Here is a 14,814-nt window from a genome sequence, read left to right on the forward strand (position 1 = left end):
AAATTGTTCATGGTGACCTTTCATAAAATTCATTTCAATTCATTTACTAATAATTTTTTTTGTCTAGCACTTTTTACAAGTTTCTCAGTTATCAGGATGACATGGCACTGATTTAAGCTTATATTCAGTGGTGTTTACGTGTTCAAGTTTTAAATTTTAAGATTTAACATTAATCTAAACGCAACCCTAAATCTCTAAATCATCTCAGTCTACCCTAAATCCCTAAGTCGACGAGTGTGTACCGAACAAGAAATTAAAGAAGACGACGCCCCTAAAAGATTCAGATCAAAAACCAGTGTTCTAAGATCGAAGTGCAAAAAAAAGGCCGTGGTCAATATTGCCCTTCTAAAAAAATTAGATGACGTATTCTCATTCACTGCATGTGTTGCTCTATACATCAGTGGTGCATCAAATAATTTTCTTTAATATATTGTTTCATATTACATGTTTGTTTTAATCTTATAAATTAGTAGATAATTTAAATATAAACAAATAGTTTCATTTTATATCAAATAATAATTAGTTTTTAGTGAGTTGTAAACGGGTTAACACCATAATATTAACATGTTAAACGTTCAACATGTTAATGACTTGGGACACGTTAAGGATAAACACCACTCCGTTATGTTTGTGTTCAGTTTTATACGGTACGGAACTACGGATCGTGTTGATAATTGTCAGGTCTAACTATAAGGCACAACAATCTGCAAAAAATAATGCACGCCAAAATAATATGCACTTACAAAAAACTAATAAAATGTCTCACTTTTAAAAAAATAAAATATGTATTTCCTTTGTTCATTGGGTTAGTTTAATTGATTGTTGAGATTTAATCATATGTTTTTACTACAAACTTCATCTGTTATCTATATAATAATTACCACACACACATTTCGCGAATAGCTAGTCTGATGCCCAATATGTATTTTTAAATTATTGTTTCTATCATTTATCAAAGTATCATTCGGTGGCGTATATAATGCAAAATTATCAAAATTTTCATAAAAATAAATATTTCAAGAATGTATAACTATGGTTTATGGTATAAATGTTGAATTAACGGGTACAATAGTTTGTGCAACACAACGGGACCAATCGTTATGCCTTGGACCCGTGTCCAGCATGCTTGCTGGACACGGGTAACAGTGCCGTTAGGCACTGTTATCTCCTTTTTTTTTTTTTTTTTTTAAAAAAAAAAAAATTTTCAGATCACTTTGTTATAGAAGTATATGTTCATAATTTTATTACTATATGTTAATAACTATACATTCATAACTCCATAACTGTACGTTCATAACTCTATAACTGTACATTCATAACTCTATAACTGTACATTCATAACGTCATAACTGTACATTCATAACTCCATAATTGTACATTCATAATTTTCGAAGCTCTATGTTCACAATTTTAGAGCTCTATGTTCATAATTTTATCACTATATGTTCATAATTGTAAGTTCATAATGTTAGAGCTCTTTGTTCATAATTCGATCAATAACTGTACATTCATAATTCCATAACTGTAGATTCATAATCTCATAACTGTAGATTCATAACTCCATAACTGTAGATTCATAACTCTATAACTGTACATTCATAATCTTCGAAGCTCTATATTCACAATTTTAAAGCTCCATGGTCATAATTTTATCACTATATATGTTCATAATTGTAAGTTCATAATGTTAGAGCTCTGTGTTCATAATTTCATAATTGCATAACTGTACATTCATAACGGCATAACTGTACATTCATAACGGCATAACTGTACATTCATAATCAAAAAAAAAAATAACGCCGTTAACGGCAAAACACGCGTAAATTTTTTTTTTTAACTAAATGACGCGTTTTTTTTAAAAAACGGCGTCGTTTTGGGCCCGTGTCTACAATTCAATGTGGACACGGGTCCAGAGCATAATTTGCCCAACGGGACTCTCTCTACAATAGTGAATAATAAAGGTTCTTAAGCCCATTTCCCTAATCTACTATCGACTATTCATACATTTTTGATACACATTGCTTACATGGTATGAATTAACTTCATCAACATTGACGGAATTAAAATGTATTTAAGCAAAGTAAATAACAGGATATAGGGTAAATAAAAATACAAAAATCAAAATAATATGAATTATTAATTTCAAAAATTAATTACACTAATATTTATTTTTGTTCCAGTTAGAGGCCTATAACTTTATTAACTCTTATTAGGTTTGTATTTTTTTTTTTTTTTTTGAAAGGATATGTTTGTATTTGTATGTATTGTATTTGTATATGTACGTATATTGCATATGTATATTTAATATTTGTATGTATATGTATGTAGATAGATGGTAGATACGGAGTATATAAAATTGTAGGACATAAAGAAACGGTGTCGTATGAGCACCATCTCCATTCTCCCCTCTACCAAAACCCTAAACCCTGGATGCGGACGCCATTCTCTCCTTCTTTTCCTTCTGTTCTCCTTCTGGTTGTTGTTGTAGCAGAACGAAGCTCAACAAGAATGGGGATTTTCGAACCATTCAGAGCAATTGGATATATTACGAGCAACGTCCCCATCTCTGTACAGAGACTCGGCACCGAGACCTTCGTCACCGTCAGCATCGGCAAAGCTTTCCAGATTTACAACGTATGTTAATGTCTAAATTTATCACTTTATTTCACTCCTTAAGTCTGAATACTTTGACTGAGCTCATACTGCGAAAACCTAACAATCTGTTTTGTTGGTTTTGAAAATTCTTTTGCAGTGCGCCAAGCTCAATTTGGTTCTCGTTGGTATGTCCATCACATTCATTTATTTATGCAAAATTTTAATGCTTGATAAGTTGATTTAGTTTTAATATCCGGGTGAGGTATGGAATAGTGAGATGCAGTTTACTGTGTCTTTTCCCTTTTAAATATGTGAAGTGGTTTTTTCTTTACTAATCTGAATGGTGTACATGGAAACAAATTTTGAGCTTCAAGAATAGACAGACCTAGATAAGACACACACAAAGATTAACCTTAATCATGCATGCTTTTAATAAAATAATTATTTAACTTGATCTTAAGCTTTTGTTGTCACTGCCTGTTGTTCCTCAGTGTGCCAATTGGTGATATGAGGAGTTAAGCTTTTGCAAGTGTTCTGGCTTAGTTTTCTCTTTAAACCTGGATTTTAGAGTAAATAGTTTTTGCATCCTTATTTTTCTTGTTAAAACAATTATGGTCAGCGAAAGCAACAAGCTCACAGAAGCAATAGTTTTAGTCTCTCAAGGGTAGAAAATTGTTTGTCTAGGCATAATTTTGGTGCCATCTCATTGTTCCTAAATGATTTTGATTCTTTTTTTGCTATGAAGGCCCTCAACTACCAAAGAAGATACGAGCTCTTGCTTCTTACCGTGACTACACATTTGCTGCCTATGGAAATGACATTGCAGTTGTCAAGCGTGCTCATCAGGTTTGGGCCTTAAGATTTTGCTTTTCCTGAAGTCTGAAATGTGATGATCTTATACTTAGCCTTCGCTGAATCTGTCCACTTTAATACCCTACTATTTTATTTTCTAGCATATTCCATACTTCCATAGAAATGTGTTGCCTTTATTTTTGTAATTGTAATGGAAGGGGAATGTTGTTTTCTGTTGCTATATAATTTGCGGCTATAACTTGAGTGAATATGGAGCTAATGTTTGGTGGACAGGTGGCTACTTGGAGCAAGCATAGCGCTAAGGTTAACCACTTGCTACTTTTCGGTGACCACATCTTAAGTGTTGATGTTGAAGGTAATATCTACACATGGAACTTCAAAGGAATAGATGAGAACGTTGCTCCAGTTGGACACATGTTGCTAGACGGCACATTCACACCTAGCTGCATAATGCATCCAGATACTTATTTAAACAAGGTATTGTTTGATTTGTTTATGATATTTTCTTCTTAATTTTTTTTTTTTAAAAAAATAGTCATGTAGTTGTGTGCTTTTAATATTGAATATAAATATGTTAAATAACATATTCTTTGTGTTGAATTGTTCTTATTGTGTAATATTTGAATAGGTTATTGTTGGAAGTCAAGAAGGTACTCTGCAACTTTGGAACATTAGCACAAAGAAAAAAGTATATGAGTTCAATAGGTGGAAGTCTTCTATAAATTGCTGTATATCATCGCCAGCACTAGATGTTGTTGCTGTGGGATGCACTGATGGGAAAATTCATGTCCATAATATTCGTTATGATGAAGAAATTGTTACATTTACTCATTCTACACGGGGTTCTGTTACTGCACTATCTTTTAGCACTGATGGGCAGCCCCTTTTAGCATCTGGAGGTTCATCGGGTGTAATCAGTATATGGAACCTTGAGAAGAGAAGGCTGCAGTCTGTCATTAGAGAGGCCCATGATTGCGCTATAGTGTCACTTCATTTCTTTGCTAATGAGCCCGTACTGCTGAGTTCATCTGCTGACAATTCAATAAAAATGTGGATTTTTGATACTACTGATGGTGATCCCCGCTTACTGCGCTTTAGAAGTGGTCACAGTGCTCCCCCTTTATGTATCAAGTATTATGCCAATGGGCGACATATTCTATCTGCTGGTCAAGATCGTGCCTTCCGTCTTTTCTCTGTTATTCAGGATCAGCAAAGTAGAGAGCTTTCTCAGCGACATGTGACCAAAAGAGCAAAAAAACTCAAATTGAAGGAAGAAGAGATAAAATTAAAGCCTGTTATTGCATTTGATGTTGCTGAAATTAGGGAACGTGATTGGTGCAATGTGGTTACATGTCACATGGACACCACTCAAGCATATGTATGGAGGCTACAAAATTTTGTTCTTGGTGAGCATATCCTTAGTCCATGCCCTGAAAACCCAACACCAGTCAAAGCATGTGCAATTAGTGCATGTGGCAATTTTGCAGTTTTAGGGACAGCTGGTGGTTGGATTGAGCGATTTAATCTTCAGTCTGGAATCAGCCGTGGTAGATATGGTGACATATCAGAAGGGAATAACTATGCTCATGATGGAGAAGTGATTGGAATAGCTTGTGATTCCACAAATACCATTATGATTAGTGCGGGATATCATGGGGATGTGAAAGTCTGGGACTTCAAAGGACGCGAGTTGAAGTCTAGATGGGACATAGGTTGTTCTCTAGTGAAGATTGTTTATCATCGATCCAATGGTCTTTTGGCAACTGTGGCAGATGACTTAGTTATCCGTTTGTTTGATGTTATTGCACTGCGGATGGTTCGAAAATTTGAGGGTCATACAGACCGCATTACAGACATGTGCTTTAGTGAGGATGGGAAATGGCTTTTGACATCCAGCATGGATGGAACTCTTAGAATTTGGGATATTATCTTAGCTAGACAAATTGATGCCATACAAGTTGATATCTGTATAACTGCATTATCTCTTTCGCCTAACATGGATGTCCTAGCCACCACTCATGTTGATCAAAATGGTGTCTATCTATGGGTCAATCAGGCCATGTTCTCTGGAGCTGCTAATTTTGAATCATATGGAAGTGGGAAACAAATTGTGAGTGTTAAGATGCCATCAGTTTCCTCAGAGGAAGGTTCTCAAAATGATGGTGATAGAGCCACTGTAAAGTCTCAAGATGTTCTTGACACTTCTCACTTTGCAGCTTCTGATCAGCAAATTCCAGATCTAGTCACACTCTCACTATTGCCAAAGAGTCAGTGGCAAAGCTTAATCAATTTGGACATCATAAAGGAGCGGAACAAACCAATTGAGCCTCCAAAGAAACCGGAGAAGGCTCCATTTTTCTTACCTTCAATTCCTTCCCTCTCTGGGGAAATTTTATTTAAACCCGGTGACATTGCTGAGGAGAAGAATGCACAGGATGGTGAAAAGGAGGAGAATTGGAGAAAATCTAATCTGCCACTTTCCCAATTCTTGCAAATTCTTCAGTCATCCGTGAAGAGTCAAAATTGTAAGTTCATGGCTTTATGCTTATGGATATGTGCATATTAGTTTCCCAGACAACTTGCACTTTTGCATCCAAAAATGATACATGTGAAATGAATGGTAAAGGAATAGGGAAACTACTCTAAAACCTTGTGTGCACATGTATGAATATCATTGTGTGTATGTGCAAAATCTATGATTGATATTTCAGATTTTGAAGATGGAGATATAATCTTTAATTTTTTAGTGCCTTTTGACATTGCACTATTCATCACTTTATATTGACGTGAGCACTTGATTTATGTTGCAGTTGCAGCATTCACTGATTATATTAAAACCTTGTCCCCTTCGACGTTGGATATGGAAATGCGAGTGCTCCAACTCATCGATGATGACAATGAACAAGATCTTGAAAACAGACAGGAATTGTATTTCATTGGACTGCTGATGGATTATTTCATACATGAGATTTCATGCAGGAACAACTTTGAGTTTATACAGGCTCTTATTAGACTATTTTTGAAGGTATGTACTCCTCTATAATGCTCTCACAGTAAAAGTACATGAGATTACTAGACTGTCGTTGAACATATCCTTCATTATGTTAGGTAGATGGAATTCTCACCTATGTTTGAATAGAAAGGGAGGGCTAACAATCTATTGTTGCCTAGGAATTAACAAGACCCCTCTAAAATGTTATCCTTTGAATCTTTCTTCATCACTTCGTAGAATATACGGTCCTAATAAACCTTTATAATTAATGATTGCCAGATTCACGGTGAAGCAATTCGACGCCAACCAAAGTTGCAGGTCAAGGCACAAGAACTTCTAGAAATTCAGACAGATGTTTGGCAACGAGTTGATAAGCTGTTCCAGAGTGCCAGATGCATGGTCACATTTCTTAGTAATTCACAATTTTGATTAACTAGTTGCTCCACCAACTTAATTCAGGTTTTGTTTTTGGCGTTTTTCTGGGTGCCATTGTAATTTGTATTGGTTTTGCAAGCTTAAGCTTGTTAAGAGCATTATAGCAAAGCAAGATATCTTTATTACTTCTTTTCTTCTTACTGACTTTACATGTGTTAACCATGAACACCTAACTATAGATTCAAACATTGATGCATTCTTAGACGTAGGAGTAAATTATTCTCAGGTTTAGTGGCATAAGTTCTGAATTTATTCCCCATTTTCTTTATATATAATACCAAAAATCAGAAATGCTTTGATACAAAATTGAACCAACATTTCATAAATTCAGGCTATTTGTATTTGGCCCGTTGAACCGTTGAGTCAGTCGGACTGGGGGAGTGGGGGGCCTTTAAGGTTGGGGATTCAACCTTTTGAGAAAAGAACGAGGAAAGAAGCATATAATTGTTTTTAAGGGCAACAAGGTGCTACACTAGTCAATGTATTAAATGTGAGATTTATTAATAAATTATCTATTCTATCAAACAGATTGCAAATAGCAATACATTGTTTTTGAAATTTTATAATTGAAAGATAGGACAAATTGGAATTCTTGTACCAATCGCATTTTTAGTTTTCAGTGGGTTGCAACCAGGAAAAAAAAAATTAAAAAAAAAATAAAATTCTTGATCAATTTCTATCAAAATGATATATCCCTTGCTAGCTTGGCTACTCAGGGAGAACAATCTTCATACGTTTCCACCTCTTGCAATCCTCTAGTGAATTTACTCTGACGCTGTCTGTTGGTGCATTTAAGGGCTTGTCTTGTATTCATTGTGAGGTCCACAAATCTCAGTAGTAATCAAATCATTGTTATCTTTGGCAATGTAAGTGTCAACACCTGCAGATCCATTATATTTAGTCATAACTAACTCATAAGATGGCTTCTGGGAGTCCCCCGCTGAGGAAGAGCCGTCTAATGTCACATTTGTGGAGACCTGTAGAAACAGCGTCTGCTTGCGTCAACGTTAACGATCCTAACAATGGCTCCAGTAATAGAGCTTGAGATTCGCTCTTTCTTCCCTCTTCCTTTCTCATCTCTTCAAGAAGAGCTTTGCAAGTGTCTATACCTGCGCTCGGCAATGAATGATTAGCTTATACACTGCACGTTAAACAACTTAAACTTTTAATTGACATAAGACAATATCAACACGTGAGGGGATGTGTTGAACAGAATCTCACTAGCTATTAGTTGAAATAGAACACATCTTTCAGATCAGTTATATAAACAAAAAAGTTAATAATAATTGTTGACCTGAAAAATAACCTCCATGGACATAACCACTAAATTTCTCACTGGTGTGCTCTCCTGTGAAAAATATGCGCCCTACCGGTGCCTGAAGAAACCAGATGATGATGCAGCTAATTAAGTAACTCATGGTATAGTAGTGTGTTTTAATTTGTTGGATTAATATTAGAGAGAAAGAGAGGGAGAGTGGTAACCTTGATGTTATGCACAAGTTGGTGATTGCCGTAGATGGGGTAATTACTGTAGCTGCCACGTTGGAATCTATTATTCCACCAACGTGGGACTAGTATGTTAGTGGCAATAGGAATATCTGGCCCAAACATGTTCCTCAGTACTTCCATTGCTTCCTTCAATGTTTCTTCATCTGATTGAGCTTCCACACGTTTTGACTCCCCATTCGTTAGTGTCACCACCAGAATATTGGACCCTGGGTAAGCATTTTCCATGTGCTGCTCACATTAATTAAAACACCAAAAACAACCACCTTAATTAGCTTGGTCATTATTATTATCAATGTCGTCAATGAAAATTCAAATGAACGGCTGAGAAAGATTTAGAATATGAAGTAGGTAAATCGATAACTTTAAAAGAGTGATAGCAACAACTAAGATGTGATGAAAGCAACGAGGGAAATTAAAAGTTTAGAAGAAAATGAGCTAGAATTTGATTTGAAGTATTTATGAAATTAAATAACATATACCATTTGATTGTGATCCACAAATGCATATATAGTAATGAAGAATAGTCAAGAATTTCAATAGGACTTTAGTGAAAAATTACCAAGCTACTACACAAGCCTGGTGTGACATTAATGATGTCTATTTCTAGTCCAATAAATCAACATCATCTCACTCAGGATCAATAAAGATGCAGGCATGGAAAGACATACATGTGATGCTAAAAATATTTTATGTTCCTCTTTTAGTAGAAAATGAAGCTGTCATACACAATATTTTGTTTTATTAGGAGGTAAGGGGCAAACTATTAAGCTTGAGTTGACATATTAGGAAGAAAGCCAAGTTTCAATGAACCAAAGAGTGGATCAAACTTCATATCTATCTGAGCAAAGAAATTGAGCTAAGGAGAAATATTCTCCACATACCGTCCAGACCCTACAACAGTGAATTCAATAAATGCAATGATACTAAAGTTGGAGGGGAGTTATCCGTCTATGAGCAATAAATAATGTATGACACATTTCAAGAAATGGCAAATGACACTATACACCAAGGCCAGTAGAATAGGCATTAACAGTTAGATATAATAATGAGAATGGGAAATAGACAAGAAGATGATGAATATATATCATTCACTGACAAAAACAATATTAGTCCAACCTGCCAAAATGTATAGTAGCCTCTTCGCTCATGGGCATAGATGAAGAACTCCTTTCCGGGACCACATGGCCAGAAACTGTAGGGGAACTTGAGAAATATCTTGGTGTAAACCATAATTTCACAATTCCTGATTGCTTCCATTTTCCAATTCTGCATGTTACAATTTATTCCAAGTTGTATTTAATTATATATTCACCTAGACTAGAAGAAGTGAACTGAAACACTAAGCTCAAATAGTTGGACCACAGCCCAGAGTATTTTTAAGATGGATGGTCTATTGAGACATTGAACTGATCAAACAGTTTAGTTCATCTAACAAAATTATATATATTAATAAGTTAACAAAATGCAGATTACTTGTATGGGGAAAATCTACTCTGATCTTTAACGTGATGGGATAAAGATAAGACGAATTGAAATCAGAATCACACAATACTGCGGATGATGCAAAATGTACCCACAGTTTCACAACTAGTAAAGTCTGAAGACTAAATAAACATATCCAAGTCCCTAGCTTTGTCAATCAGGGAAAGTGTAATTAATGTGGTAGCTCCCTGTCCAACAAGGCTGTCATCAGAATTTAATAACCTATAAAGCCAGAATCTACGCATATCTATATTATGTGGTTGACCAACTTTAGGTAGCGTAGTACTGTACCAGTGGAGTAGAGGACCCATATCCTAGCCTTGGTCGTCTGAGACAAATAACTTAATAAAAAACTGTTCTTTTTTGAAAAAAAATTCAAAAAATTATTATGTGAGGTTTAAGAGTAGGGATGCGATCCCATGAGAACCCCTCTCCATGAGTTCATAAGAACCAATCTCATCCATTAAAAAAATAGATTTATGAATGAGATTAATTAAGGAATTAAAATGCCCGCGTGCCTAATATGTGTGCGTATTAAACATGTCCCTAATAACACATTTTTAATCTCATCTATAGATATATTTTTTTAATGAATGAGATTGGTTCTCGCATAATCAGAATCCTATATATATAATGTAATAATGATCATAGGTTATGATTGGAGAGCATGCATGGTCCCAGTCACAAATGTATGCTGCAGATACATCATGTTAATTCAATTCAATGCTCCATACAACATATTATACTGTATCGAAGTCAACTGGAGGTGTTGAATTCTCATGAAAAAAGAGGTCCGCATACATTATGACAGGAGCATACTTATCAAGGTGGAAATTGTACCCCTCACCATTTTTCTATGATTCTATCGACCCATCCATTGTTGTTGGAAACTGGAACTCGAATAACTATTACAGGCATTGATTTGAGGCAACATAAATAACAAATGAATTATATTCATCAAAGTCAACCTCAATGAAGGGATCACAACATTTGTGGGTAACTCTAATTTTTCTACAAACTAAGTCATTAACTAATGGAAAAATGAAGCTTTTAATCCCACATATGTGACCGTGTAAATTTAGTCCTTAGGTTACTAGAGAGGTGAGAATTTATAATTAATGTTTTTACGGAATAATACTAACATCTTGAACTAAATTTATCCTGATCACAATTCAATAACTAAAAATGTTATTTATCGTCAGGTATATAACAACAAAGATCTACCTGGCTGGCATAATTATTTTAGCATAGTTCCAAAAATTTAAACTTTGTTTAATTGCATTAATTTGCAAAAAAGAGAGGGAGCAATAATGTACATAGAAAAGACAAGAGGGAGAGAGAGACGTACTGGCAAGGGTGGTGCGAAGGAAATAAGATCGCTTTGGAGAACGCCAATGCTAACGGACAAAATAACGTAACTGGCTTCGTAGACAAAACCATCCTCAGTGGTAATTGTAACGCCATTCCTTGAGTGCTGCACTTCCCGAACAACCTGCCCCATTTCCGTGAATTGTGTTAATACAACAAAATTATAAACTTCATTCACCTAAATCTGATGATTTTGAAGCTCAAAGATAACACAGTGGCCGAGACATAACTCTAAACCCCACATTAGCCAACTCATCATGGTCAAACCATGAAAATATGTGCACAAATCCATGCAATTAATTCTCTCATATATATCTTAAATCATCAAAGCTACTTAATATGAATCTTATAATAAGGTATGACAATCAAATTTGATATATGTGTACAAAGATATATCTTTTTTTAAAAAAAATTTAAACTTTAACAAATTTTCAATTACCCATTTCATGAAAAGTTCACGAGGCTAAAAATAAAAACTGACAAAGACACTTCATTAGCTTCCATTATTAACATCTTTTATGCCTTAGCCCTCATTATTTGCAGATTGGAGCTTGGAGGTGATTAGGTGAATTATCCATCTACATCAATTCCATGTACCATACGGACCCACATTGAAAGTAAAATTGTGGAAAAGTGGCTTTACCTTCTTTTGAAGAAACCTTTTAAATTTTATTTTCTCCTAGTTTCAAACTTCAAAGAAAGCAATTGGCACATACAACAAAACCTCAATTCATTTTTTTAATTTGCACGAAAGAAATCTTCCTCTTTTTCTAACTTATCCAATGCTCCCCAATAATCTGAACTTTTACAGAAGAAGAAAATTGCTTCCAAAAGAAAAATTTCCATTTTTAAAAAGATCTAGAAGTAGAAACTAAAACCAAATACATAATTTAATTGGGGTTGAGCTGAGGTTTTAGAGAGAGGAGAGGGGGGAAAGAACTAGCAATGACCTAAGGGAAGTACACAGTACTGATGGCACCATATAACAAAAAAACAAATTATCAATTAAAAATTCCATAAATATCATTATAGTACTATACTACTATGCACATATATTGCATGTGGAACAAGAAAACAAAGAAAATAAAGGAAAAAAAAAAAGCATAATGTGTCATTCATCATCTGCAAACAAAAATAGTTCTAGAGAAAACGTCAACATCTGGCAACATTTTCAGAAGATGTGTCATTCATCCAAATCCCAACAGCAGCACAACGAAACAAATGCAAAATTGTGTGCATGCATAACATATAAAAAATAAAATTAAAGATAATTTTGTAATCTCTAGCACTTATCACCCTGTTCCTTTTAATTTTGCCTACCATACATACAGTAAGTTGTAAAAGTTGGTTCTTTTTTCCAAGTGATGATTGGCTTCAATTCCAACCAAACAAAAAGCTGCAAATTTTATCTGAACTGTTTGCAATTTCTATCTATCCGGCCAAAATATATTGATTTTGTTTGGTAACGTAATTAACTTATTAGCTAATTTTAACTTATTTGACCACTATTAGTTATTTGACTTGGTTAAACAATTAATATAAGTGTTTGATTAATTAGCTTTTTTGTAATAACTTATTGTTCCAAAATGCTAAAATTTAAAAAGCAACTCAAAAAACAATTTTTTGAATCAATTTTTTAAAATAGTCATATAATCATCAATTAATTTATCAAACATCTAATCTGCTAATAATATCAACTAAGTCAAACTTAGTAACTCAATCAGCTATCAGCTAGTTAACATCTATTTACCCGTAAAACTAAACTTAATCTTTTAAAATTATGCAAGCTCGTGGATAATATATTATACTCTATGAATTGAGTGCGTCAGTGAGTGTAGAGTACAAGATTTACTGAATTCCGGACAATGATTGCGTTTACCGTGTTAAGCTTGAGACGGCTATCCACAATTTTTCCCTCTGACGTAGAAAGGAAGGTTTCCGCCATTTTGTAAAGTAAATGCTCGTAACCCCTTTCGTCCGCAACGAGATATTCTCTCTCCCCAAAATCTACGTACGTCGATATAGGCTCAACTTCTGCAAATTCAAGCCCTACAGCGTTACTATGCTACTAACAAAAGAGATTGCTGGAAAACGCTATAATATAAAGCTAAAATAAATAGATGACCTGCCATCTCGAAGTCATGGAGAATGAAGTCTATTGCTAGCTCTATCGGTGTTTTTGGAATACTGAAAAAACATTAAGTAAATAAATTAAATTAAAATATTCAGGAACTGATAATGGGATAAGGCAGAGTTCGTCTTACGACAGCAGCGTTTCGGGAAGATTTGAAGAGTCGGAGACGGTGGCGTCGTGGTTGGCCTGTTGGCTCCTGAGGTTCTGGATCGCTGAGTCAACCGCTTTCTTGTACGAGTCAGCAGCGATTCCAATCGGAAATATCTTCCCGCTGTAAATGGAAGGAATTGGAATCGAAAAAAAAAAAAAAGCTACAGAGAGAAGAGCAACGACGGTGCGCGGTTGAAACTCGGTAACAAAATCACGTGCGCGGAAAACTCGGTAACAAAATCACGTGAACGGAAAACTCGGTAACAAAATCACGGTTGAAAGTCCGTAATTAACAGAAGCTCCGGTAATTGCGCTCAGCCTTTCGGCACTCGCCGCCGCGCAATAGCGAACGACGGAACGACGGAACAACGGAAAGATGAAGGAAATAACGAGAGAGAAAGAAAGAGAGAGAGCGTGAAGTCACGCACCTGCGGTCGTAGATGTTGTAACGGGCGCAGCTGTAGTCGGAGAAGCAGGTGCGGAGGTCGCACTGGCGGGCGAGCTCCCAGACGGGATTGGACTGCTTGCCGCCGACGCCAGCAATCCATCCGGCGCCGAGCTCCACCGTCACACCGTCAAATTCGTCCTTCCTTATCCTCCCTCCGATCCTGTCCGCCGCTTCCAGTATCATTACGTCCTCCACCCCATTCAACGCCAACACTTTCGCCGCCGTTATGCCTACACACATGCAAATTAAACCAACCAAATTTACATTCCAAACAACACACACATCCGTGCGCGTGTACACAACATGATATCCCACCTGCGATACCAGCTCCGACGATGATAACGGAACAGCGAACTGGATCTTCCATTACAGAGAGAAGGCTAGGAGATTCAGAGAGGGCTTTAATCTGTGTGTGTATATGGGAGAAGAGAGGATTTGAGTTGACGAGATGGGAAGAATTAGCGGGAGGGAGTCGGTTTTTATAGTTGTCTTATCAACAAACCAACCTCTTTCGATTCACCCTCTGTTTCCTCTCTCTCTCTTCCCTGTTCCTTTTATATTTTATTTTTTTTTTCTCAGATAAATTAGGATTTCACTTTTAGGGTGTGTTTGGTCTGCACATAAGAATCAGAATTAGAATCAGAATGAAAATCAAATACGTGATAATATCAATGAGTTTTAGTAAAAGTATTTTACATGTTTGATAATAAGATAGAATTAAAACGATTACCAATATTGATGTTTGATTGTTTATGATTGAGAATAAATGTTTTAAAAATACAAAAATAAAAAGTGGAGGCAATTGATCATAATATAATGACCAAAGCATCAATATAAAAAAAAATCAAAACAAAAATCTAACGGGGCGTTTGGTTGGAAAGATGGAAT

General features: G+C 35.4%; 2 protein-coding genes across 3 annotated transcripts; one reads left to right on the forward strand and one right to left on the reverse strand.

Moving 5' to 3' along the window:
* The first annotated feature begins 2,394 nt into the window (after positions 1–2,394).
* On the forward strand, positions 2,395–6,963 carry LOC109180872 (U3 small nucleolar RNA-associated protein 21 homolog). Its single transcript, XM_019330574.1, has 7 exons — positions 2,395–2,634; positions 2,753–2,780; positions 3,341–3,441; positions 3,682–3,885; positions 4,037–5,933; positions 6,219–6,433; positions 6,680–6,963. The coding sequence occupies exons 1-7, from the start codon at positions 2,431–2,433 to the stop codon at positions 6,827–6,829; spliced, it is 2,799 nt and encodes a 932-aa protein (XP_019186119.1). The 5' UTR covers positions 2,395–2,430; the 3' UTR covers positions 6,830–6,963.
* A 408-nt stretch (positions 6,964–7,371) lies between these two features.
* Positions 7,372–14,446, reverse strand: LOC109180905 (polyamine oxidase 1). Of its 2 annotated transcripts, XM_019330622.1 has the most exons (10): positions 14,242–14,445; positions 13,907–14,156; positions 13,459–13,599; positions 13,320–13,381; positions 13,074–13,228; positions 11,175–11,318; positions 9,461–9,610; positions 8,318–8,572; positions 8,130–8,211; positions 7,372–7,944 (listed from the first exon to the last, which is right to left on the reverse strand). In XM_019330622.1, the coding sequence occupies exons 1-10, from the start codon at positions 14,291–14,293 to the stop codon at positions 7,748–7,750; spliced, it is 1,488 nt and encodes a 495-aa protein (XP_019186167.1). In that variant the 5' UTR covers positions 14,294–14,445; the 3' UTR covers positions 7,372–7,747. The 2 variants fall into 2 exon arrangements, with proteins under 2 accessions (XP_019186167.1, XP_019186176.1); XM_019330631.1 differs by lacking the exon at positions 8,130–8,211 and having other exon boundaries at positions 7,851–7,944; positions 14,242–14,446.
* Between the last annotated feature and the right edge of the window lie 368 nt (positions 14,447–14,814).

This window comes from Ipomoea nil, unplaced genomic scaffold (genome assembly GCF_001879475.1).
Source record: "Ipomoea nil cultivar Tokyo-kokei standard unplaced genomic scaffold, Asagao_1.1 scaffold0188, whole genome shotgun sequence".
Classification (NCBI taxonomy): domain Eukaryota; kingdom Viridiplantae; phylum Streptophyta; class Magnoliopsida; order Solanales; family Convolvulaceae; genus Ipomoea; species Ipomoea nil.

Coding starts and splice junctions, on each gene's coding strand:
- LOC109180872 (XM_019330574.1), top strand. CDS start 2,431: ATGCGGACGCCATTCTCTCCTTCTTTTCCTTCTGTTCTCCTTCTGGTT. Junction 3,442..3,681: donor TTGTCAAGCGTGCTCATCAG/GTTTGGGCCTTA, acceptor TTTGGTGGACAG/GTGGCTACTTGGAGCAAGCA. Junction 5,934..6,218: donor ATCCGTGAAGAGTCAAAATT/GTAAGTTCATGG, acceptor TTTATGTTGCAG/TTGCAGCATTCACTGATTAT.
- LOC109180905 (XM_019330622.1), bottom strand. CDS start 14,293: ATGGAAGATCCAGTTCGCTGTTCCGTTATCATCGTCGGAGCTGGTATC. Junction 11,319..13,073: donor GCCGTCTCAAGCTTAACACG/GTAAACGCAATC, acceptor GAAATGGGGCAG/GTTGTTCGGGAAGTGCAGCA. Junction 9,611..11,174: donor CCTTCGCACCACCCTTGCCA/GTACGTCTCTCT, acceptor TGTAACATGCAG/AATTGGAAAATGGAAGCAAT.